This window comes from Trachurus japonicus, chromosome 19, assembly GCF_045865225.1.
Source record: "Trachurus japonicus isolate A0001 chromosome 19, Traja_1.0".
Taxonomy (NCBI): Eukaryota; Metazoa; Chordata; class Actinopteri; order Carangiformes; family Carangidae; genus Trachurus; species Trachurus japonicus.
The window spans coordinates 16,243,879-16,269,955 of NC_140925.1; the positions used below are offsets into that span (position 1 = coordinate 16,243,879).

The 26,077-nt window shown below is 41.6% G+C and overlaps 1 protein-coding gene across 7 annotated transcripts in view; it reads left to right on the forward strand.

Moving 5' to 3' along the window:
- exoc6 (exocyst complex component 6) overlaps positions 1-26,077 on the forward strand; it is a 43,004-nt gene that overhangs the window by 11,242 nt on the left and 5,685 nt on the right. For 4 of the 7 annotated variants that reach the window (XM_085761207.1, XM_085761208.1, XM_085761209.1 and 1 more), the window contains exons 5-22: positions 198-243; positions 4,155-4,208; positions 5,064-5,214; positions 5,298-5,453; positions 7,084-7,152; positions 7,495-7,578; positions 8,083-8,129; positions 8,223-8,343; positions 10,296-10,367; positions 10,458-10,555; positions 10,666-10,771; positions 11,835-11,944; positions 12,039-12,150; positions 12,243-12,377; positions 13,369-13,548; positions 14,261-14,290; positions 18,334-18,475; positions 20,629-20,702. In XM_085761207.1, the coding sequence (XP_085617333.1) occupies positions 198-243; positions 4,155-4,208; positions 5,064-5,214; positions 5,298-5,453; positions 7,084-7,152; positions 7,495-7,578; positions 8,083-8,129; positions 8,223-8,343; positions 10,296-10,367; positions 10,458-10,555; positions 10,666-10,771; positions 11,835-11,944; positions 12,039-12,150; positions 12,243-12,377; positions 13,369-13,548; positions 14,261-14,290; positions 18,334-18,475; positions 20,629-20,702 (1,787 nt within the window). Of the gene's footprint in view, positions 1-197; positions 244-4,154; positions 4,209-5,063; positions 5,215-5,297; positions 5,454-7,083; positions 7,153-7,494; positions 7,579-8,082; positions 8,130-8,222; positions 8,344-10,295; positions 10,368-10,457; positions 10,556-10,665; positions 10,772-11,834; positions 11,945-12,038; positions 12,151-12,242; positions 12,378-13,368; positions 13,549-14,260; positions 14,291-17,809; positions 18,285-18,333; positions 18,476-20,628; positions 20,703-26,077 lie in introns of those variants that run through there. The other 3 variants (XM_085761210.1, XM_085761212.1, XM_085761213.1) reach the window with 2 other exon arrangements.

Sequence of the window (26,077 nt, forward strand, 5' to 3'; positions counted from 1 at the left end):
CCTGTCAAAACCTCCAATGGTTTGTGTCTGTGCGCCAATCAGGCTTCTGCATCACAAGTGGAATGCAAGCTGGCAACTAAAATAACAAGGATCTAGATATGTTGGTTATATAAGATAAAACAAAATCCTGTCAAAAATATGTATCTGCAACAAACAAAACCCTCTGCTGACCCTGTTTCTCATCTCCTCTTTCACAGTGCTAGAAATGTACAGCAAACTAAAGGAGCAGCTGGAATCCAAAAGGTACCCACCACACAGAGCATGTCATCATCACATACAACCACAACACCTACAGGAGTTTTAAATCCCAGTGACTCCCAGATTCTTAAAAATGAACTTCACTCTAGTCTAATAATCCTGCTGCCCCTGGTGACTGCACCCTAACCCTGCATTGTTCCCCACAATCTGCAGGTGGTGTCAGGTACATAAGACTACACCTGACCACCCTGTGATGTAGTGTGGTGCTGCAGTCTCACAGTACATCACTGCTGTAGGCTTAACAGAGGCTGAAAATCTTGTTTTTGCTGATTAGTTGTTTCCCTCAGTGTACAGCCAGTGCCAGCACTTTTGAGGATTTCTACTACTTTTCAAACAGCCACAGAATATGTTGTGCTATGACTAAAATGACACAGAATATCTCAAATGAAAGGGGAGACTCTCGACTTTCACCAGGAAAAAAAATGAATACAGCTGCTGTTTTCTCCAAATTCAGCATTCTGGGAGGATAATTCTGAGAAAAACAGGTTTAAAGTGAAGGAGACATTTTCAAGCAGAACTCTCTTTTGAACCTTTTATTTTTTATTTTCGACGGCATGACCGATGATTTTCTCTGTGTCTGTCTGTCTGTCTCTCTCTCAAATGACCTAAATAGGCTGATCTTTTTTTATTGGTGGGATGGTGGATCAAAGAAAAAATGCGACTTCGCCTTTGATAAGGATCACAGTGACACAAGATGTGTTCATGTTGTGACAGAGCCAGTTTGTTTTGATATCGTGAATACCTAAGACTTTGATTACATGAAAACAAAGGGTTCAACCAGGGTTCATAGGTTTGATGAGACACTTGTTTGCTATGGTTACGTGATGGCGTGGTCAGGGGGCTTCTGGCCGTCCGTTTACGTCCATTCATGGCCGCTGTACGGAGCGTAAGCCGCGATTGGCTGCTACAGTCTGCTCCCGTGGCTGTGGAATAGGTTGGATCAGAGCCATAGAGATATAATGTTATATCAATGAGTTTGTTGTGGTCGCGTGATCAATACGTCTATGCACGTGATGCGTGATCACATGGCTTCCTTTCATCACAGGAACACCAAAATTTGTCACAGAGTGGGGAAGAGTGCCCTCTAGTGTAAACAGTGGAAAAAAAAAAAACTCAGCGAAACTTGTTTTTGGCACGCTGGGCTAGACATATACATCTATAGGTCAAACAACAAACAAAAGAAAATGTACATACAAAGGCAGTGTGGAAAGGTGTGTTCCCTGTTGCTTTATTAGGACAATAATATACTGCAGGAAGTAGAACTATATATCAGAAAGGTGAGGAAAATAAGAGTAACAAAGACACTGGTTGGTCAGAGCTTCATCCTACAGAAAGATGATGAGCCACAACATTTAGAGAGGGAGAGAATATTTAAAAAATGTTTTATCAATCTGTTCTAGGATTTTTAGAAACACTTGGACACTGAATCATGTACATTTATCAATGTAAAAATGGAGGACACATTTTTAGCCTAGAAAAACATTTCTGTTAGTTAAAACATCATAAATCTGATTAACCTCATAAATAAATGATCTGAAATCCACATCAGCAAGGCAAAGCAATTTTATTTGTACAGTATAGCCCATTTTAACCAACAGTTTGTCTCAAAGGGCTTTACACAGCATAATTACAGTATCCTCTGTCATCGACTGTGGGAAAACCAGTAAAAAAATTCTGAGGGTGAGCAACAGAGGAGGGATCGCTCACCCAGGACCGGCGGACGTGCAATAGATGTTGTGTGCAGACAAGAAACAACATGGAATATGGAGAAGCATGGGGATGGAATAGTTCAGTCAACAAGAGCTGATGATTGAGGATTTTATCTATAAAATATAATCAAAAAGGTTTACAAAGGTTCTCAATTCATCGGTCAGGTCAGACATGAAACAGACCAAGGGATTAAACAGCCAACTTTCCGACACAATGCTTTCAGCTATAGAGCAGAGTTGGGCGATCAGACGTCCCTCTAAAGCCGTCTACAAAATCCTCCCCTCTTCACCACGCAGGTTTCCTTCTGACTTTTCAACTCATCCACTCATCTGCGGGTTTGGTTGAACTTCATATTTACCCCATTAACTTCATGTACGGGCACATTTACATGCCTGTCTGTATAAAGATGGGAGGACAGTTCACTTTAGACAGGAAAATAATGACCCTTTCTTGTTCATTAGCGTGTACCAAAGGAAGAGGCCATTCACTGGCAGGACAATTGACCCTCATTGTGCCCTTCCTCAGAACAAGGCCCCCTCACTTCAGCTCTGTCACAGCCCACAGCCAGTCCAAGACCATTAGACCATGCTGGCCACCTTGTTGGATCTGTGTGTGTGCGGAGGGTGCTTTAAGCAGTAATGACATGGCCCTATACACTGTTTCTGTATTGGAATGGGTTTTTGTATTGAGCAAATGCACATTATTGTCTGGTGCTGTATGCGCTGCTGCCCAGGTCACATTCTGTTCAATCTCCTGCCACTTGCGGCCTTTGTGTCCTCCATCCTGGTGACCTGCACTCTGACAAACCTTTTCACTGTACGGCTTATGAGTGTGTCTTCTGTTCATGTGTATACAACACATTTTACACTCACTGACCGACCAATTAGATCCCTTCACAGGCTGCCTATCAGCCTAATGATGGGAGCCCAGCAAGCTGACCCGAGGCTGAACCCTTGTGATGTGTGCGTACTATGACAGACCACAGTATGTTTATTACACAGGTTTCAGAATAGACACTGGGAATAAAACATCACACTGCACGCAACTAGACATACGTGAAGCTCTTTGATTCTGCTGTGTCTGAGAACAGTGAAGGCCTCAGAGGCATTTTTCTGTCTGCAGAACTATTACTTTTTTAATTAAAGAGTAGAGTTCAATAACAGAGTTCATTTTATGTTATGGAATTTCCAGCTTGTTTTAGGTGAAGGGGAGTTTAAAGGTCATGCTTAGATGTCTGGGAAGATTTATTTATTTATTTATTTTTTGAGTCGTTGCTATTCAGGATGCCCTCTCAAGTGTTCAACTCTGAGTGTGTGCCAGTTCATTCTAGAGGGAGGTGCTGGGTTGTACCTATTTATGGGCCTGGAGGAGAGACAGAGGGTTGTGTTTGTCTCTCAGTTTGTAAAAAGAGATGTGTTTGTTTGCTGCGAGTTAATTTACTATGTTTTATACACTTTTCATTTTCTCTATTCCTTATTACATTACATTAAAATTAACATTGACCTCTAAGGATCCCATCTTTAGGTACATGTCCATGTTTTTTTTTGTTTATTATTATGAAGCAGTTCTGGATTCTGTATTAACTGTGTGAAAGTATAAACATGCCCAGTCCACAGAGAAAAGCATTCTGTATTCAGAAAATTACTTCAAGCTGTTTTCCTTTACTTTACTTCGCAGCTTCTGTTGCCACTGTTTTGTTCTCTCCTTCTACTGTTTTATTGAGACCACCTGACCCAAATGTATCAGAAAACCTACTGAACTCAACCAAATACAAAACTGAAGTTTTACTTTAAAGAATAGATGTCTGCAGTGGGGAGAGTTAGAGAGTAGGGGAAAGGAGTGCGACTTTGGAATCTCTTCATATGACTAAAGTACACATTTTATTACCGTTAGATAATAAGGTAGGAAGCAGAGGGTAGGGTTAGATGGAGGCAGATGATTCGCTGTTGCAACCCCTGAAGAGAAAAGCCGAAAAGAAGAAGAAGAAGAAGAAGAAGATCACCTTTAGATAAACGATCCAATGTATTTTTTATCGAGAAATTGGTCTGTGGATTTAGTTTAAGCAACTGCAGGGGTTTCGGTTAACCAGTTATTGTTGTTAGATGAACTTAAACATTTTGAAACTGTCCTTTAAAGGCTTAATCAATGATGCCTCCTAACCAGAGCTTCACCATTTCTCTCCTCAGATACTATGCTGCGTTGAAGACCATGGAGCAGCTTGAGAAGGTCTACATCCCCAGGTTGGTTGACTAAATGATTCATTCTGCCATATGAGCATTCACATGTGTCTGATTTGTCCTTTAAATCAAACCACCTTTCTCTTCTCAACATTGACATTTAAAGCTGTCACCTACTGGTTGTAGAACAAACTGTAAACACCACACAGGTGTTACTGAGAACATGTTTGTCTAGACATCTAGTGGGAACAGGGCAGCATATAGATATTTTTACCGTCAAGGCCTCTTTCTTTCTGTCTGCTGTTTGATGCTGAACAGGAAGTAAACAGTGGCTTTACTGGAGCTCTTTCACATGAACAGCTGCTGAATAAAACCATGTCACTGAGTAGAGGCAAAAAACATACTTTCATTAAGGAAGCAATGATGCTGTTCTGTATCTGCTTGCCTTCTATTTATTTATTTGATTACAGCCTTGCTGATTTGGTCCATTTCCATGGTGATGCATTTCATTCTTTTCCATACAAGCATAGATCATGTTTTGATTTAATAGTAGATCCTGATGGTACCTGGCCTTATAGTGAGTCCTTTATGGTCTGATCACACGGATCACAGGTCTTGATATGGCCTTACTCTTCCAGCACTGTGTATGTGAAAGTGTCCTGGGTCACATCAGAAGACTGCCACTATGTCTTTGATATCCTCTGCAAAATTAAAAGTAGGATCTCACTCATACTCATTCAGTTAATTATCGAAACAGGTAAACTGGCTTTGTCCACATTTGTAATCTGGGGATGTATTCTAGTGAATGGTGTGAGCCGATGTACATAAAGTTGTCCACTTGTGATTGATGTATGCTAACAGCAGATATGAACAGGACCGTACTTCTTAGAAGTTAACAGAAGTGGCTTGTCTCTGCAGGGTCAGTAAGTACAGGTTCTGTCAGATCATGGCTGAAAACCTGCCCAGACTGAGAGAGGAGATCAAGGAAATCTCCATGTCCGACCTCAAGGACTTCCTGGAGAGCATCAGGAAGCACTCGGACAAAGTTGGAGAGACTGCCATGAGACAGGTATGAGGCTGTGTTTGTTTTTTCAAAACATATGCAACAGCTCTGAAGAGTTATTCACCACCTGTGTGTCTGCACCGGGACAGGCGCAGCAGCACAGGACCTTTAACAGCGCTGTAACCAAGCAGGCCAGTATGGGTCACTACGCCAAGCCTGTGTACTCCCTGAACGGACGAACACACACTCACAACGGCCTGATGGTGGACGACGACACAGGAGACGAGGAGGACGCAGATGAAGAGGTAAAGAAACGCTGTGTATATTTGAGTAAAAAATAACTTTTCCATTTTTACTGACATTTTCATACTGGTCTATGTTGTTTTTTCCTGTTATATACTGTAAATGCATTGGCATTCTCAGTATTGGTGTAACTGAAATTGACTCTTTTGTGATCAACAGCTTCCTTTCAAGTGCAAATCAAGCAGCTCAATTGTCACAGCACCACAGTATATTTATATTCTACTTAACTCTTTGACTGCCAAAGACGAGTTATCTCGTCTTAGCGAATCCAAGCGTAGTCTGCCAAAGACGAGATAACTCGTCTTAGCGTTTTTTTAATGGCAACGCCATGCTGAATGTCTTGCCCTACTCCTCTGTGAAGATCAGACTTGTATCATCAAAATAAACTGCAGAAAAACACATTTGGATTGAGAGATATAAAAACTATAGCGTGTTTTTCCCCCCTCACGGAGCGGAGCGGGTGTCTGACTGCAGCAGCGCCGCTCCCTGACACTCTGGCCGCCGGTGAGAGCTTAGGGGGCGGCGGCGGGGCTCATGGCGGCTCGGCAGCTCGTTGAAGCTCCGTGCAGCTCCGTGATACAAAGCACAAACGTTAGTAACAACAGCCCCGTTGATCGCTCGTCGTTAGTCATCAAGAGCGTTTGGAAAGTCGCCAGATTTTGCGAGAAATCACTCAGATAGCAGCTTGAAAATCCCCGATCTAGTGTGGATGAGGAACGGACGGCGCCGGCGAACGTGACGAGGAGAGCTATGGTGTCTGTCTGTTGTGAGCTACAGAGACTGTCTGTGGCTGAGTTCAGGGGGCACGTGACGTCAGCCAGAGCTGTCGGCTGTGTGTGTGTGTGTGTGTGTAGATGTGTGTGAGAGACAGAGAGTGAGTGAGACCGCTGCCTGCTGACCAGAGGAAGCTGGATCTGATCTAAAGTGCCGTGTTTCGGCTACAAAAACCTGTCGAACTGATCCGCGCGCGCGCGCGCACACACACACACACACACACAGACACACACGCACACGCACACGCACACGTCACGTACGCACACACACTAAAAAAAAAGAAAATAAAAAGTTGTAACTCAAAGAAAAGAAGGAAAAAGGCTGCAGTAGTGTGTGTCAGTAGCTAAATATTTTGTCTATTGTCATCAAAAGTCATTTGTCAGTGTTGATTTAGTTGTTGTTTACAAGAGAACAACTGTACAGATGTTGAGGCATCACTAAAGCAAAATATAAAGGAGCCAATTGTACTGGTTCACCTGAAAATGACAGCCGACACAAAAACCTCTTTTTCTCAAGATTTTGGTGCCAAAATGGCATTTTGGGCTAAACTAACCTATATTCAACCGCCAATTTCACAAGACTGGAACAAGATAGAAACAAACATTTTTTTTTGCTGGAAACTAGAGACCCTCATCTTTCCTTTGATGGGTTGAATGTGTATGTAGTAACAGTACATAATATATGGTGGGTCTACGGAAATCAGTCAAAAAGCTGGAAAATGCCTGGCAAGCCGGAGGAAGCTGCTGTGAGAATGGCTGGCAGTCAAAGAGTTAACTTGATTTCATTAGTTGATGCATGTCCATATGAATGGAGAAGACTTCAGCAGTATAATCACATTTCTTCTTCTGTGTTTGACAGGTTCTCACAGCTCAGGACCTGGTGGACTTCTCACCTGTTTACAGATGTTTACACATTTACACTGTGCTGGTACGTCTCTCTGCCTCTAACACCCACACATTTTTTTACCAAACAAGATAAGAGTAATGAGTAACAATCGTGTATAGCTAACAGAATACTGTGTCAGTTAAACTGCCCCTAATAGCTATTCTAGTGGAGAGCACCACAGATACCTGTTATCATTTAGGAATAAAAATAATTTTTGTTATAATTATTGATTTTTCAAATGGTTTAGGTTTTCTTCACGTTTTTCTAATTTCAATATTTGAGAAATAAACAACAGCTTGTTTTGTAACAGGAAAAATAAACTAGAGCCAACAACTTCCCCTGATCAGTAAGTTGATGTTTTGTCGTGTTTCTCTGTGTCCGCAGGGCGACCGAGAAACATTTGAGAACTATTACAGGAAACAGAGGAAAAAACAGGCCAGGCTAGTGCTGCAGCCACAGGCCAACATGGTGAGCAACACACAACATAACACAAAACACACAGGATGTATACTTAGGAAATTTACAGAGCCAAATAAAATTGAATGAAATTTGAATTTCAATGTTTTTTATTTACATTGTTTAATGTCTTGTTAGCCAATGTGGGCAGGGCACAATAATGTACATGACACTTAAATAAACAAATCAATTAATGTAATTCATACCAGGAGTTCAGAGCATTCCTGACTTATTGTGTTATTGGAGACACTGTATTTTGAATGCAGCTTGGAGATTAGAAGCAGATTGCAGAGTTGCATTAATAGACAGCTATAAGTCTTCATTGTGTGTATGTGGATATTGTTGCAAGTTATTCAATATATTTCCTGCACTCATTTGTTGCAGTAAACCAGCTGTCATATGGATGTTATATCTGGTGTATTGTATATTGTGTGTGTGCGCACATGAGTATCTGATTCATTTGTCTACTGTGTGTTAACATGGTTTTTTATTGTGTCTGTCTGTCTGTGTGTCCAGCATGAGACAGTGGAAGGCTACAGAAGATACTTCAACCAGATCGTAGGGTAAGATGTTGCTCTCATTCTCACTTCACCGTCACCTTGTTCCACTGTAAATAACAGTACTGACACGTGTGTGTGTGTTTCCTGCGTCACCAGGTTCTTTGTTGTGGAGGATCATATCCTCCATGCCACACGGGGACTAGTGACCAGAGCTTTCACCGATGAACTGTGGAACATGGCCCTGTCCAAGATCATCGCCGTGCTCCGGACACACTCTGTAAGGCTCACACACACACACACACACACACACACACACACACATGAACGCATGCACAAGCAGCCAGCAGGGTGTTGACTTTGAATGAGAAGGAGACTGTTGGGAGTTAATGGAGATAATAGAGCCTGCTGTGGATCTATTTATCCTGGAAGAACCTGCATTCACTAGCGCACACACATGCACACAGACACACACACACACACACACACACACACAGAGGTCAGTGCACCCACAAACACACTAATGATGCCGCTCTAAAGAGAAGAGGTCAAAACACACATACGCATGCGGCCAAAGAGGAGGTCATTGGGGCCTTAATGAGAGACAGATTGCAACAATAACAGCAGATTAAGAAGGCATATTCCCTGACTGCTGGGTTCCAGTCAGTTGTAAATGACCCAGAGGATTATGCTAACAGGCAAGAAAATGGGCTGCACAGCGTGGGGCGAGAGGACTAACAATGGCCCCCATGTATCCCCCCTGGCCTGCAGCCCCTCCGCTGGGCCACAGTGGCAGGTTACTGGACTTAACAGCCTCTGTATAGTCAGACCACAAACACAGGTCCCTTTCACTAATGTCCCCACGAGCCAGTCCAATAATAACTCAAAACATGTCGATTTCTGCACTCCATATCAAAAGAGATCATATTCCAATCAGACAGAATGTTGGAGATGTTGCGGAAGCAGCAAGAAGAGGCGAATCACTATCATATATTCTGGTGTTGCCCTGTTGTGACCCCATTTTGGTTGCGCATACATCAAATTCTAGAGACTGTGTTTTCAACAATATAACGTTATGTTTCAATTGGTTATGTCTGGTAGATCTAGAGAAACTGGAGTGGAGGAACAAAGATAAATATTTGCTGAGAATATTACTGGTGGCTTGTAAGAAATGGCTGAAGAGGGAGGCACCTACTGTAGATGAATGGATTGATATTGTGTACAGCATCTTTGTAATGGAAAGAATTACTTTTAATCTAAGTGTATGTCTCTATGTCTCTACCGTTAGACCGGACTTCAGGTAATCTCAGATTGGACTATCATTAATACTTTTATGTATTTACTTTTCTCTTTACCTTTTTTTTACTCCTATTGCTCACTTTCACGACTGGAGGTGTTTCCCAGTCTCTTTATGTACGCTTTTACTTTCTCCTTGATAGTTTGCACTCGTCTATAGGTCTTCATGTTCATTGTTTGATTGTTTGTTTGTTAATATACAAAATCGAAAATCAATAAAAAGTAAATGACAAAAAAACAAACAAAGAAAAACATGTAGAATACATTTTCAGATTCTCTGTTCATTCATAGAGTAAAAGAATAAATTAAAAGAATACACTGATAAATCATATTATATTCATATAAAGCAGGGATCAGAAAGTGGTTTCTAATTGGGACATGATCCAGCCTCCAGCTGACTGTTGTGCTGTGTGCGTGCGTGTGTGGTTGTGTGTGTCTGAGTAAACAGAGAGGCAGGCAGCCGCTGCTTTACATGGGATCTCAGGTTGTGTTCATTTACTCTGTTGATTTACACACTCGTTGCGTTTGGCAGGATCCTTGTGTCGGTGTGAAGGGACACAACTGTTGTGCTTTCAGGGCCATAAATCACCGCACTGCAGAAACATTGGGGGACTTTGTTGGTGTTGATTGACCCTCGGCTAAGCCACGCCCCCCCCTCGGTTACTGTTGTTATGCCTGTCGGGCTTTCTATTCAAGCACTTCACGCATTACATTTACAAGGATAAACTGTGGCAAATTCAGTTCTTGAAATCATAACAGTTTTCATAAGAATAAAGCTCCCTCAATTACCCCTATATAATAAATGCAACAAGCTCTTTAAATTCTCTGAATTAAACACTAGAGTTCCACAGATCTAATGAAGAGTTCATAAATGGTTACCATCTTATTGTTGCTGCTGTTCGTATAAACTGTTTTTTTGTTTTTTTTAATCTCCAGTCTTACTGTGATGACCCAGACCTGGTCCTGGAGCTGAAGAACCTCATAGTCATCTTTGCTGACACACTACAGGTTGGTCCAGAGGCACTCTTCATTTAAACAGTAACTCAGAAGTGTGTAAAACAACCGACTTGAACACTGTTGATTTTCGTGTATATACAGGATTATGGTTTCCCAGTGAACCGGCTGTTCGACCTGCTCTTCGAGGTCAGAGACCAGTACAACGAAACGTTGTTGAAGAAGTGGGCGCTAGTTTTCAGGTGGGCTTTGCTGTTGTGTGATGTGATCTGATGAAAACGTCCGATCAACTGTGTAATGTGTCCATTAAACACAAGTGTGCACAAACGTCAAACAGTGTCCTTTTCCACAGGGAGATCTTTGAGTTGGATAACTACAGTCCCATTCCAGTGGAGACTGAGGAGGAGTACAAACTGGTCATCAGCCGCTTCCCCTTCCATGATGCAGAGATAGAGAAGGTAACAAGTTCAAATACATTAGACTCACAATCCTAAACAGTTTAGTTTTATTGCATATTGACACATGCAATGAAAAATAATGATTGTTACAGATACACATTCTTTGTATGTACTTCACATTTGCCCATAGTAATTGCTGAAGGCTTCCACCACCCAGTACCCTCATTTAACTTCCACATCTTTTAAAGGGATATTTCAACATTTTGGCAAATTCGCCTATTGCCATAATCCCTATAGTCATAGGAGTAGGTTCCTTACCTTTAATTGTCGGTGCTGTTGTCGGTGCAAGCTCATCAAAATTAATACACAATCTAACAACTCCAAAACACTCCCGTTATTATCCCGTTATTATCTCAACGTGGTGAATGTGCAGGTCACAACTTGTCCACGAGAGCGTTTTGGAGTTGTTGGATTGTGTATTTGATGAGTTTGATGAGGGAAAGCCTGGTATGGAAATACTGTGCGCTGTGCAGAGCTCACGTCTCTGCCCCGCAGATCTAAAAAACAGCTTGCACCGACAATTAAAGGTGAACCTACTCCTAAAACTATAGGGGTTATGGCAATGGGCGGATTTGCCAAAATGTTGAAATATCCTTTTAAATTGACACAAGTATTTCAGCATCAAACTTAATTTCTATACTCACCAAGAGCTTTTTCCAGAGGTGCAGACCAACGACAATCTTTATTACATCTTTTCCTCTACTGAAGTTAGCATGCTAGGCAGCTAACTGCGACCCACCCTGTTGTTTTCTGATTATAACTCACTGTAGCCTCCAACCTGCCCTGAAGACCTAGATGACATTTAATAAATGTAATAATGGCTGAAACTCTTGAGACAATCCCAAGAACTTTACCAGTCAGTCATCAGAAAACTTACATTTGGCATCTTTAAATTTGACCCGGCATTATGGTTAAATGGCACTCTTACATGGAAATATAACATTTCTCCAGAAGCGAAGCAGTATGACTTGAATTATGGGTGTAAGTTAGGTAAAGAGTCAGTTATTTAACGTTGTTGCTTTCCATGTTTTGTGAATGTGTGTGTGTGTCTGTGCGTAAGCAGCAGGACTTTCCTAAGAAGCTGCCGATGTCCCAGTCTGTCCCTCAGATCTACACACAGGTCAAAGAGTTCATATACGCCAGTCTCAAGTTCTCAGAGTCACTACACCGCAGGTAGGCCACTGTACAGTCAGGTACATCGAGATGCATCCCCTCGTGTCCTCGCTCTTTCTTGTGACTTAAACAGACATATTTATTGTGTGTTCAGTTCAACAGAGATTGACGACATGCTGAGAAAATCAACCAACCTGCTGCTGACAAGAACGCTCAGCAGCTGTCTGCAAAACCTCATCAAGAAACCTCACATAGGACTGACTGAGGTAGCACCAACACACACCACGCCTGTGCACACACCACCCAAACCAAAGGATTTTGACATTTCATCTAAACCTGTGTGACCCTCTCTCCATAGCTGGTGCAGATTATCATTAACACCACCCACCTGGAGCAGGCCTGCAGGTATCTGGAGGAGTTCATAACAAACATCACCAACGTCTCCCCTGAAACAGTACACACCACCAGACTCTACGGCCTGGCCACATTCAAGGTAACACACCAGTGTCATGCAGATTATTCTTCATTTTCATTTTGTCCTTATAGTAATTATACAGTTAGTTGTTGATGTCATGTTTCCTCTTTTTATTTGCACAATATTTGCTCTGTCTTTGATGCTGGAATTGAGCTTGTGACAAGTTGCCCTGCTCTTATAAACAGAGCTGCAGGAGCCTTTGTATTGCTGGGAACAGTATGCTAAATATAAGCAACAATAGATACATAAACAGAGAGTCCAAAGTTTGATCAGATCAGCAGATCTCTGTTTTTAAACTTCCCTAGTACTCTATTAGGAACACTTTGAGAGTGCTGTTGCTTGTGTGAAAAGGTTCTGGAGAGAGCTGTGTGAAGTGTAATAAGTGATGTTATGAGTCAGTGTGTGTGACCTCACCTCTCCTTTTCTCTGCATGAAGCTGGGGGATCCAGGCTACATTAGCTGTTGTATTGTGGGCACTGTAGGCAGCAAGTTTTGACCAGGGGTGGATTACAGAGAACTGGATACCATGTACTGTAAAAGTTTGTGCACTATTAACTTTTTCCCTGGGCTCCTCCTAGGGAGAAAGTCCCAGCTCAACAGCCTGTTGTGAGCACACGTCTGACCTGTCTGCAGGACTAGCTGACTACCTGTCTGTTCTCACACATGAAAGTGATGATGAATGCAATGAAAGGAAATGAGAACAGGTGGCCTTTCTAGACTTTTCAAATTGATCTTAATGGATCAAGTTCTAATTACAATAGGTTAGCCTAATCTTTTCCAATGATTGTGAATGGAATAAGGGTGCATTATATTATGAACAGGGATACTGCCATTCTCAGTGTGGAAACCACACCTGAATCTTTCCTGGCTCCACTCTTCACAACTTGTTTCTTTTACAAGGAATCAAATAAAACAAAACAAGGATCAATTCAATGATAAATCATTGGAGTGCACAATCTAGGCTTGTTTGCAATAAAAAAGTCATAATCTAATTAAATGTATTTTCCAGGATGCACGTCACGCTGCAGAGGGAGAAATCTACACCAAACTCAACCAGAAGATCGATGAGTTTATCCAGCTGGCAGACTATGAGTGGGGCATGGCTGAGTCAGACGGTCGCGCCTCAGGGTACCTCATGGACCTGATCAATTTCCTGCGCTCCACCTTCCAGGTCTTCACACACCTCCCGGTGAGTCCGATCCTCCCACTTACTATGACCCACCGAAGCTGCCGCCTCTCTCTGGGAACTGTGGGACATTGTCTCTTTGGTTTTTAGATCCATTTAAACTCTATAAATAGGGGGTGCAACACTTTTTCAGTTTTCTTTCCATTTTCCCCAGAATATCCCCAACTGTGTTCTGCCGTTTTTTGCTTTTCGTTCATCACATCCCTATTAAAGTGTGTGGGTTTGTTTTACAAGTGTGAGTTTGAGTGTGTGTTGCCTTGGTGATCGCATGGTACCTGTGCTGTTACTGAATCATTAACTGCTTTTGCTCATCTTCACGTGTACGAGGCAGATTCAGTGATATAGCAGTCTCAGTCAGTAACATGTTGTGGTCCAGACAGCTCACAGCTACAGTCTGTTCAGCTGGGGGCCACCTGCCTGCCTCTCTCCCCAACACCTCTTACCACGTCTTGAGTTGCTTTTGTTTTGCTTTTAGTTTTTTTAGTTTTTATGAATGTCTTCAGTCTCCCCCCTCTGCTCCCTCTGTACCGGAACAGCGCTCTAACTGCTTTGTTTTCCTCCTTTATTATGTTGACTTGTGAAGCATGCCTAGATATCGCTAGTTGAATTTACCTCCTCCTGTCCATTTATTGTTGCCACATTTCTTTTCCTGTCCTTTCCCTCCTTCCCTCCCCCCTCTTCCATTTTTGCTTGGTTTGGGGGTGTCTCTGCTCAGAATAACAACAATGACCATGCGTCGATGTCGGTGAGTATCCCTGCCTGGCTGTTACAACACTATGCTGCCATTGTGCAGGCAGAAAGGAGATGAAAAGCATGCTTATGTCTGACTGTGGAGGCTCCACCACTCCGGCCTTGTTGGTTTGTCCGGCACCTTTTGTACTGAAGATGCTGAGAGACAGGGTTTACATTCAACCTGTAGCTCCTGTAGTGGATGCAACAACTCTAACAGTTGCAAGTAACTTAGACATTTCTTCATTAATTTGGGATTTCACTAACTTATTGATCATTTTTGGTTGTTTTTATGAATCCTCTACTAGTTTTAACTTTATAATTCAACTAAGAAATATAAACCATTTATTTATTTCTGTTTTACTGTCATATTAGATATCAGAAAAGAACAATTTCCATGACAAGATCTGACAGATCATCTCCTTTTTCTGTTACTTTTCTGTTAAGTTTGACAGTCATTCATTCTCTTACTTTTTAGGTGAAATGTAGATTTAGATGTAGATAAAGAACACTCATGGAAAGAAAGTGTTCGGGTCATCTTTCAGTTATATCCTCGGCTGTCATACGACGCCACTGTACAGTTTGTGTCTGTCCAAGTAGAAAATGGAAGCGGTCCGAGTAAAAGCATTCCGTGCATACTTCCTCAGAGAAAATGCTCAGCCGTCAGCGGTTGTTTACACAGAGAAACACGAGACACCACAATGAGTGGGGCAAGGTGCACATTTTTCTGTAAGTTCCATTTTTCTTAATTGCAGCTTGCTGCCAAGACACCAAGGTTACATCCACAATAATTCTGTATAAGTTAGTGTTTTCAGGTTTTTCATCCACATTTTAGTGCAGAAAGAACAGTAGGACAGTGTTACCTCTCTCTTCTCTTCTTGAGATAAAGAAACAGATTCAAAAAGTTACCTGGCCCCTGAATAAACATTGAAAATTAAAAAAAAACAAAAAAGCAATTAGTGTGGCTGGGAATTCATCCAAAGAACTTTTTCCTCAGTGGCACCTCTCTGTGTGAACGACCCCTGAGTTGGCCACCACTCTATCCAGAATCAACAATCTGCTCGTATTGTAATGTCATGTACTTACTGTATTGTGTGACTTCGGAGATTTGGAGATGTGATAGCTACTCGTTAGGAGTGAAGCCTTGCAGCCTTCACCACTGGCGCACCATGTATCACTGCTGTCTGTCTGCTGGTCAACCGTCAGCATGAACGATACCAACAGGGATGCTGTGGAGCTCAAACAAAGGAAGCTAAACATCCATTGACTCCCTTATGTCGGCTCTCTTTGGCTCGCAAAAAACACTTTGCGAGGTATCTTCGGTGACTTCTGTTTTTGAATCACTGATTGCCATCTTTAATGTTATTATTAAAACGAATGTTTCTTAATGTATTTCAACAAAGACAGCTGGTGGCATGGTCCTTGACGTTGGGGTCGCCACATCATCCCTGTGAGAGTTTTTGCATGAGTATCTGTGGAAATGGATTGTGTTGACCTGCTGCTCTGTCCCTGTTTACCACAAACACACAAACTGTAGTTTCCTGACACATTCAGTCACTGTCAGTGCCTCAGACATGCCTCAGTCTTTAAAATCCACACGACATCTGGTAATGGAGAGTAGTGTATGGAGCCATAAAAACTCACTAGAAGAAGGTGGAGTGTTTTGTGTGTATAGTCGTTGACCTAATTTACCTGCATGTGTTGGCGTACCTGGTGTTGTTATGTGTGATGTATTGCAAAGAGCACATCTTTGGGAAATGAATAGCACCATAAATAGTTTTCCATCTCTCAATGACAGATTTTATGATCCACTAATTAAAGCATGTTTTAGCAGATACCCATTGTAAGGTGAGGAATGTCGACACATGAATCTCTTTAACAAAATGTACAGTACGGGTAAGAATTGCTTCATGTGTGAGGATCGTAATTAAATAGTAGCTCTATGAATCAGGGGTCAGGAACCTTTCCTTCTTTTGATTTATGATGATAATGTTATTAATCTGGTTTAAGAGCACGTTATGCAACTGTACACCACAAACCTGTTCACTGAAGCCTTGCTGCGTGTCTTCAAGTCATAACATATTCCATGTGTCTTGTAATATGCAGATGACTCACAAACCGTGTTTGTCATTGGGTCAGAATATGACTTGTTGTGGTCATCGCTGTCATTCTGCATTACAAACAAAACAAAACAAATATCTGTGACTTCACAACCACAAAGCCATGTGAGATTTATTAACTAGGGTCACTTCCTGGTTGTGTTAAGCCATGTCCAATGAAACCAGGAAGTGGGACACCGAAAAGATGATCAGATTCTTTACTTTGTGTAGTTTTTCAGTGTTTAGACAGGACCACAAATAGTCTTTTATCCTTTTGCATGGCAGGAGAAGCACTTGTGAGCCAGGACCAAGTAGGGAACTGAACTTTGAAAACAAAAAAACCCCACTAGTGTAGTGCATTCATAGTCTTCTCTCTTCATCTTATCAGACACATCATGTCTCATGTCTCTTGCACAGTGCACACAAATGTCTTCTGCTGCATTCACCATGAACCTTTTGTACCAAAATCCCACGTTTTGTGTGTTTTTCCACACGTTGTCATTATCTGTGTGATTTGTATTGACACTGCATGAAGTCAACACAAACCCCTGCTGGAGGACTCCTGCTGTAGAGACTGAGCATGTAGACTGAGACTGCAGCCCGGCCGGTCCCTGTCTCTCTGCATGTCTGTAGCAGTTAACTCTCCTTTTGGTTTGTTTGTGGTTCCAGACTCATCTTGTTGGCAAATCAACTGTTCAATTTGCCAAAAAGCATTCACGACAGCAGTCACATGCAAGAAGTTTCCTCCGTGTTCAGAGCCCTGTTACAGTACAGATCAACTGGTTGTGTAGTTTAGCTTTTATCTACGGCCTCTCTAACTGTCCCATCCCTCACAGAGCAGCACTGTTAACACTGCAAAAAAAAGTTCACCAAAGTTGAACCTATGCTTGATAATATACTTTGTCCCTGGGCACAAATTCTTTGTAACATGTCGGTACGGCTGCACAGTTTTTCCTGCTGATTTGCAGCTGGTATTAAAATTTGACCAAACCCACTTTTAAAACATTTAATATTTGACAGTATTATTAAAGGTATACTTCACCCAAAATCGATAATTCACCAATTTTCTACTCACCGTCCATGCCAAGGAAGGGTTTGGAGAACTTTCTGAGTCATCAAAACGCATCAGAAAGCCACCACATGAAAAAGTTGTTTGGAAAAAATTACCGTACTTTGATCCCTGTTTTTAGCCTTGTTGTAGCAGTAGCTCCCAGTGGCAAGATGTTTGTTCATTGTTGTAACCAATTGGATGTATGATATAAGCGTTTTGATAACTCCGAAGGTTCTCTAAGCCCTTCCTTGGCGTGATGGTGAGTAGAAAATTGGTGAATTATCGATTTTGGGTGAAGTATCCATTTAATTAAAAGTAGCAAAATTGCTTCTTTAGCCTAATCCAAAGCGGGTTGTGTACTCATTCTCTTTTTCCATCTGTTCAGGTGGGGCCTGGCGGCGTCAAATTCTTCCATCACTAAGACAGTTTGTTGTTAATGACTTAAAAGAAACTTCAGCACTCACAAAGCCCATAGGTTCCTGACCCCTGGGCTAGACAGTAGATGGTGTGAAGTGTGTAAAGTGTGTAAAACAACTAACACTGACTTGTTTTTTGCCCTTCCTGCTCTTTATCCCCTATATCTATTTTTACTCCTCCTTCTCCTGTCACCATTTAACCTTTTACTCTCCTGCCAATTGCTACACAATCTCTTTTATACCTTTTTACTCTCCTCCTTCAACTCCTTCCAACACACACCCAAATCATTTCCATGCTCAACCCCTCCCTCTTTTTATTAATGTTCACCCCCTCCTGTGACCTCAACTCGACTCTCCCACTCCCCATCTTGTCCTTATTCTCCGTCCTTTTCATCCTCATCCTAATCTTTTCCACACCTTCCCATCTCTCTCTCTCTCTCTCTCCTGCCTCTTCTCTTGGCCCCCCTCCCCCTGTCTCTCTCTCTCTCTGCAGGGTAAAGTGGCTCAGACGGCCTGTATGTCGGCCTGTAAGCACCTGTCCACATCACTGATGCAGATGCTGCTGGACACAGAGCTCAAACAGATCAGCATGGGCGCCATCCAGCAGTTCAACTTAGATGTAATTCAATGTGAATGTAAGTACAAATAAAAGTCATGTTTCCTTTTATTTTTGCTGCAATAATGTTTGACAGGCCTGGAAAGAGTTATAATAAAGTTTGCTCTACACCAGCGGCTGTCATTTTGGCAAATTGATTTTAGTTCATTGGTTGATTATGATTTGCATTTGAGACTGAGAATTGGAACAAAGGAATTTAAATAGTTCCCAGGTTTAATATGGAATGAACAAGTGGCTCATAGAGAAAAGGATGCTTTCTTTGAAATTGTATGTAAACACAACTCAGACACGCAAATTGACATTGCATTCAAAACACTGACTGTAATGGTTCTTTCCTGTCATCAAATGGAATTGGACAAAATCAGAGACTTTTTCGCTCACTCATTTCACTCCTGTGAAATATATTTCTCGACATCAGTAGACAATAACTCTAACCCTACGTTTAGTTTCGTAGCTGAAGAAAAATATCACTATAGATGGTAAAATAGAAGTTAAAATAGCCAAAGCAGACAGATAGACCATAGGTGGTAGATTAAGATAAGATCTGTTGGCCCCACAACATTTACAGAACAAAAAAGAGAAAAGAGAGGCTAAATGCAGTAACCTTCAACACAGCATGTATTTTACTTTGTGGTTTTCAGAAACAAGTCTGTCTTATTATAAGACAACTATAAAAGTGTCAAGGCAGAGTATTTGGGTAACATAAGTACACACTATTAAGCATTAGTTAAGAATTAAATACTGAATTCATAATTTATAGCACATGAATACTCATTAGTATGTAGTTTATAAACACTGTTAAAAATATTTTACTTATCTTTGATGAGCACTAAGTGTATTTATAAACTACATACTAATGGGGATTCATGTGTTATAAATGATGAATTCAGTATTTAATGCTTAACTAATGCTTAATAGTGTGTACTTATTATAAAGTGTTACCAGTATTTGGATTTGGATTATAAACTTGTCACAAAATATGCATTATCGTATGCACTAGATATCGACCCAGAATAGAACCTGTTGGACCTGTATGACTACTGTCTTGATTTTGAGGCATTTAAAATTTCAGGTTTAGTTTAATTGGAAAAAAAGAAAAGTCTCTTTCTTTTCTTTTCATCAAAATATTGTCAACTGTGTCTCATGACGGTGTAATACAGCTGTTGATGTGCCCTGGTCTGAATCCAGACTGCTGAGGTTGTGATACAACATTACATGTTGACATAGACATACACACCTCGGTTTATTCTGTGTGTTCACATTTAGGTGTGTGTTTACTTTAGAGTGTAAAATCACCAGGGCCTGGCTCTAAGTCTGTGGGTGTGTGTGCATGTTTGTGTGTGTGTGTGAGTGTGTGTTTGGGTCACCTAAAGTTCAGCACTATGTCAGATGATCCAGGGAGTCACAACAAAACAATATCATGTTACTTTTCTCTTAGTTTCTGATGTGATGCTGTGAATTTGAACAAAGAAATCAAAGGTTATCAGATGAACACATGACTGAGCGACTCCCCACTGTGGAGCCGGTGATGCTTTAACCTGCAGGGTTCATGCACAGTATTAATGATCAGTTACTGAACATCTTGAATCATCTCCTCACACTGCAGTCGTTGCTCTTCTCCAGTGGAAGACTTCTATTGTGTTTTTATCAGCAGTAACACAACACGACATTGCATCATTAATGTGAGAATCTAAACTAAACTGGAAAACATTTGAAATCAGAAAAAAACCTTTGTAGTCAAACACTCAAAATATGCAATGGAGACATTTATATTGTATGATAATTTGTTTGTTAGGATTCTCTTTTCTTTATGTACAGTGTCAAAGCAAAAAAACAAAAAACAATATTTAAGTTGTTCCTGTTTCCATCCTAAAGTCAAATCTTTTTTATAGCTAATCACTGAGGGTTAACAATTCAGATAGTGTCAGGTATTTCAGGAGGTGCCAGTAAACCTCTGGTCATCACTGACCCTGTATTTTAATGCCCATGTGACCCAGCGTTTAGATGACTGAGTACAGTCAGTGCTCCACATAAACACTGTGTTTATGGTCCCAGCACCAAGAAGCAGGTGTGGAGTCCCAGTTTATGGCGCTAGCTGTGTGTAGCACTGAATACTATATACAGTACTGTGAGTTTAAAGTCACTGTTTTCTGGGGCTTTTCTTTCTTTCAGTGTTTGCAAGCTCAGAGCCCGTCCCTGGTTTCCAAGGAGACACACTCCAGTTGGCCTTCATCGACCTGCGACAGGTAAAATACCTCACTGAGTAGTAACAGGAAAGACACATTTACACGCATACAGACTCAGCCAACTCAAGGGTAGGACCACTTCATGTAATGCTCATTCATTTTATACAAGGTATCAATCTCTTTACAAAATAATGTGACAAACCTGATGACCGGCGTTGTCATGGTGTGTGGCTACATTTACACTAGTTTTAAACATTTTAAAATGCATCACTTTTGCTATGTTTATACCTCTAACATCCACACAACTCCAGAGTTTAGACGTCTTAAAACTAATTTCTGGACAGTTAGCAGACTGCAAATCCTACAATATCAGTCACCGGTACCAAATGTGAAAGCAACATGGATAACAATTACAAGACCATTGTCTTTGCATATGTTCTGCAACTAATACAACCACAGAATAAACAGTACACAGGAAGGTGCATTAGTATGGACCCAGGTCATTTGGATGGATATTATTTTGGTTTAAAAATGCTGCTTTGGACATGTCCACACTACTGTGTTGTCACTCCAAAGTCCATGTCAGGAGGAGGTTGTTGGAGATGGATGAGTCAGCACAGGAAAATGCTTAAGTATCAGTTCATGTTGGTTCAATCATCCATGACGACCATTCAACATTGTATTATTGTTATTAAGGCTGACAACAAGGTTGAAGAAGTAGGTATTTTAAAGATACCCAGTGAAGTTTGCTTTTGGTTATAAAAGAGTGTCATATTAATGTGGATGAATCCACATTAAAAAAAGGTAAAGTAACTCACATCATCACATCCTCCTGCCTCAACAATGAAGGTTGTTTTTGTTAATCCTCTGATACGACCCGTACAAATGGTGCCCCACAGGTCCTAGTGTTACAGGTCTGTGGTTGCCATGGTTATGATGATAAACAGTGTACAGTGTGCCTAAGTTCACCGCCGCAGTTACTGAGTCATGACACTCGAGCACCCATCCTGGGCTATAACGTCAGCCTGCTCCGGTGCTCCGCTGTCCTGCTAGAGGCTGTTCTTAAGGATTTTAAATGCATTTCCAAAGTAATTTGCCTAAAACTGCTCACAAAAAAGTTAGTCTGGAACCCTGATGTGTGAGCCAGAGAAGCGTCTTTATGACAATACACGCTAGAGCTCATGGGAAATGCAGTCCTCATCCCGCACAACATGAAAGAGCCTCAGAGGCGCTTTAACCTATACACCTAACCAGGTCATGGCTGGTATCTCAGTAAATATGGCGGTGAACTTAGGCACACTGTACACTGTGTTTATCATCATAACCATGACAACCACAGACCTGTAACACTAGGACCTGTGGGGCACCATTTGTACAGGTCGCATCAGAGGGTTAACAAAAACAACCTTCATTGTTGAGGCAGGAGGACGTGTTGTGTACATGATGATGTGAGTTACTTTTTTAATTACATGTTCAGTTGTGCAGCTTTAATGTGTTTTCACCTTTATGTGTGTTTCACCTCAGCTGTCCCACGTTTCACCCCTCTGCATCACATTCAGCTATATTATGTTTCACTGGCCTTTTCAACTTTCACCTGTCCTATAGTTCACCTGCTCAAGAGCAACCCCCTGCCACAGCTACACACACACACACACACACACAAGCACAGCCCCCTTCCGTTTTTTGTAAACACCGGTGGTATGTAAAGTGTTGCTGCGTCTCATTAACTTGTATCTGCGTTGACCTGTTAATCTGAGCCTGAGGTGGAGGCTTGCCTCAGCATCCAGCGCAGGTCACAGCACTACACCGAGCCAGTCTGTTCAATTCACCACAGGATTACTGAAAAACTAAAGGTTTGGTACATTAGCATGGGACTTATGAACTAAACTCAATATTCAATAATAATGATAACACAAGAAATGAAGTAACAGTAAGGGAAGTCCACATCAAGGGAGTGCAGAACCTTTTCTCTCTCTCTCTCTCTCTGAATTCTGGTTGAAAAACACTGAATCTTTATTTATTTATATAATATTTAGTTGGACATTATTGACTCTTCATTATTTTACTGCTCTGTCACTTCCTAATCAATTCCTGGGATGTCACATAAATGTATAAATGTTTAATAGAAATATTCAAAAGAAAGAAAGTCATTTATTTGGCTGATTACTTGTTGAAATAACTGATTAAAACTTGGATTAAACCTGGATATATTATATTAAGATTAAAAATACTGGAATCAAGAATTCAACATAACAATATCAACACAGATCAAGCGAGTTAAAAAAAAAAAAAAAAATTCCCAGAAGCCCTGCTCAGGACTGATTCTGAGTTGAGCTCCCAGTTTTCCTGTGAGGCAGTTAATTAGACAAGATGTGTGTAATGATGCTGCCTTGTACGGCGGCTGCTGGGTTGACCTGTTAATCCCAGCCTTAGGTGAAGGGGTAGGGAGGCATCCACAGGCCGAGGTTACGCAGAGGTCAACCTTTTTACTTTCCCTTTATCTTATGGCTGTTGATTTCGTAGCTGTAGCTGCTTTTTAGATCGTTATCCTGTAACCAATCAGAGTGTCTGAAAGTCACGGCTCCACTGTGATGGATGGAATGTCTGTTAAGAGGCTTCAAATGAAAGTGGAGACGGACACGATGCAAATGCACTGACTTAAAACCGTCTTTAAAGCATCATGCATGTTAGAAACTGAACTCGCCACGTGAAGTCGTCTTGTGTTAAGATAAAGAGTGAGTGAAAGACAGAGAGAGAGCAGAGGACAGAGGAGTTGAGTAGATCAGTGCTCTGTGCTGAAATATGTGGTCTGAGTGATCAGATCTCAATTGTGTCCTCAGTCCATCTTGGATGTGTTTACGTCTGAACTTAGAGCTGATTACTTGTGATTAAATCACCTGAGACAGATGTTAATACAAGGTCTGATATCAGATCTGTGTAGAGTGAGTGACATGAAGACGTAGCAGGCTCCGGTCTGGCCTGGTATCAGGATCTGTCCCACGTGATTTGCTCAGTCTCTCTGTGCACCTATTGGCACAATTGCATGCAAACCGTGGACAGACTTTCTGCAAACCTGTGCTATTCCAAATAATATCAGCGCTGCAGGTTGAAGCAGCTGAGTTGAGGAAGTTGAAGGATTCATTCATTCTTTCTCATACGTGAAGCCAAGGTGTGTAGCAAGAGCTCAATCACTTCCACAGAACTCTTCATGCGTCACACAGTGAGTGTAAATATGATCCAGTCAGACCTGCAGTGAACCTCTCCTCACCTCTGGACCAGCGGTCTGCAGACAAGCCCACAGTGACAAGAGAGAATAGACGCATCTTCTATTCTATAACTCCCATTATCCCAAACAATGAAAGTCAGTTAGACGTCGGCATCGAGTGGGAGACGTCCAAAGTGAAGCTTCACAGGTGCATAAAGGGAAGGAAAGCAGAGAAGGATTTCTTTCTAGAGTTTCAAATGCCAACCCTGACGTATTGTTTCAAAGTGAAGGTGAAACCAGGGAGTTTCACAACAAACCATGAAGTAATGTCACAGAGATGTTGATTTATCTGACACCGACCTTTTGGGACACCGCGCTTCTCATTCTTGTTTTTCTTTCTCTCGGGCTCTTTTCCGTTAATCATAAACACTCACCTCAGCTCAACCGTGGACGTCAGACTTCGAGTTCTCTGTGGAGTTGGTTTATATGTCGCAGCGTGATTGATGTTATGACAGCTGCTTTGTGGCTGTTTTTATTGTAATGTATAGTCTCCATCAAAACTGTAGAATTCCCTCTCCTACTTCACAGACGTCAGGAGAATTAGTATAAACCACCTGTTTTTCTGTTTGTACATCAAGTCAATAACACATGAAACACATCAGGCAGGTATATACAGTACAGTCATGGGAAAACTCAGGCTATAGAGCTAAAAACAGACATGGTTCAAGTTGTGCATGAGCCTGGAGCTCGCTGCTCTGGTTATGCATCTCCTCACACTGGCACGTTGGCTAGAGGACTTGGCATACACCGAGATATAAGTAGAAAGCATCTTGATAACAGCTGGAGTCTTACCTGCCGTGGTTACCTGTGGATTCATCATTCTCTCACTTCAGTGATCACAGAGAACCAGTGCTGGGCACGCTACTTTAAAAAAGTAATTAGTTATAATTGCTAGTTACTTAGCCCCAAAAAGTAACTGAGTTAGTAACTGCTCAAATATGTCAAATTACTTGGACATTTGTCTGGAACAAACCAACTCACTCAGTATTCCTCCAAGTTTTTATGCCACAATCCTTATTATGGTGATCTCAACAGATAAATATCATCTGTCACTAGTAAAATAATAAATGCTATATTATTGGACCACATTTGACTAGTTTATTGGAAGAGCATATAAGGAATCTTTAAAAGAAAATCATTTTCTCTTGCTTGTACCCACAAGTCAGTTCCTTCAAACATCACCTCAGCTTATTATATAAAGCTAATGAAAGGGGAGCCTTTTGAATCTGGAGCAAACTTTCAACATAATGACTCCCAGTAGATCTTCTCCAGGACTACAAGTCGGCCCTTGCTCAGTAACATTTCACTCTTCTGTAACAGGACACAGCTTGCCCAGCAGGATTACACTGACTGCTGCCGTCAGATACACACTCACCAAGCGTTTCATTGGAAAAGATTAGAAAGATAAGATGAACTTTATTAATCCCACATCGGGGGAAATTTGCATCATCAGGAGCAGCAGCCGGAGGTTTGGCCCCAGGTGATGTCAGAGCAGAGGTAGAGACTGACTGTGAACTGGTGTGGGCCTGGAGGTGCTTCATTCTACAGAAATCTCCCAGCAGCTCGGTGTTAATGTTCAGGTTATTTGCTCACTGTCGTTCTGCTCCGCACGCAAAGGTGTTTGTATCGAGGTGCTCAGTGGGGTTGTGTGGCGGAGACTGTCTCGTGTGGAGTTGAAGGCTGTTGAGAAATGGTTTTAAATTGGATTTAGTTAATTAAGGGTCATGTTTACGTTTGTTGATGGTAAAGGTCGGATCAGCTTTACCTTCTCTGCAGGTATTAAACGCCTCATTTCACCTGTGTGCTGTAGACATCGTAGCCGACCAGAGCTAACTGTAAAAAACAGGATTGCAATTTGCCAAAATCAAACACAACAACCGTGTGTGTGTCTGTTCTGACATGCCAGCTGTACTTTACACAGATCTTGGTGCAGCTCTGTGTCTGTCTCTGCTGCTGGCTTAGGTGGAGCAACAACAAGACCCCTCCCCCCATCACTTGTTTATACCGTTGTATAGAGAACAGTGAAGTGGAATAAAGGTGCAACTTTCCTGCCTTCAAACAGCTTCTTCTAGAAAGCTGGCCCATGAACGCTTTACACTATTTATTTATGTGTCTTGTCCAGTATAACTTATTTTTGGCGATGTCACTTCTCAGCAGTGGTGGGAATAAT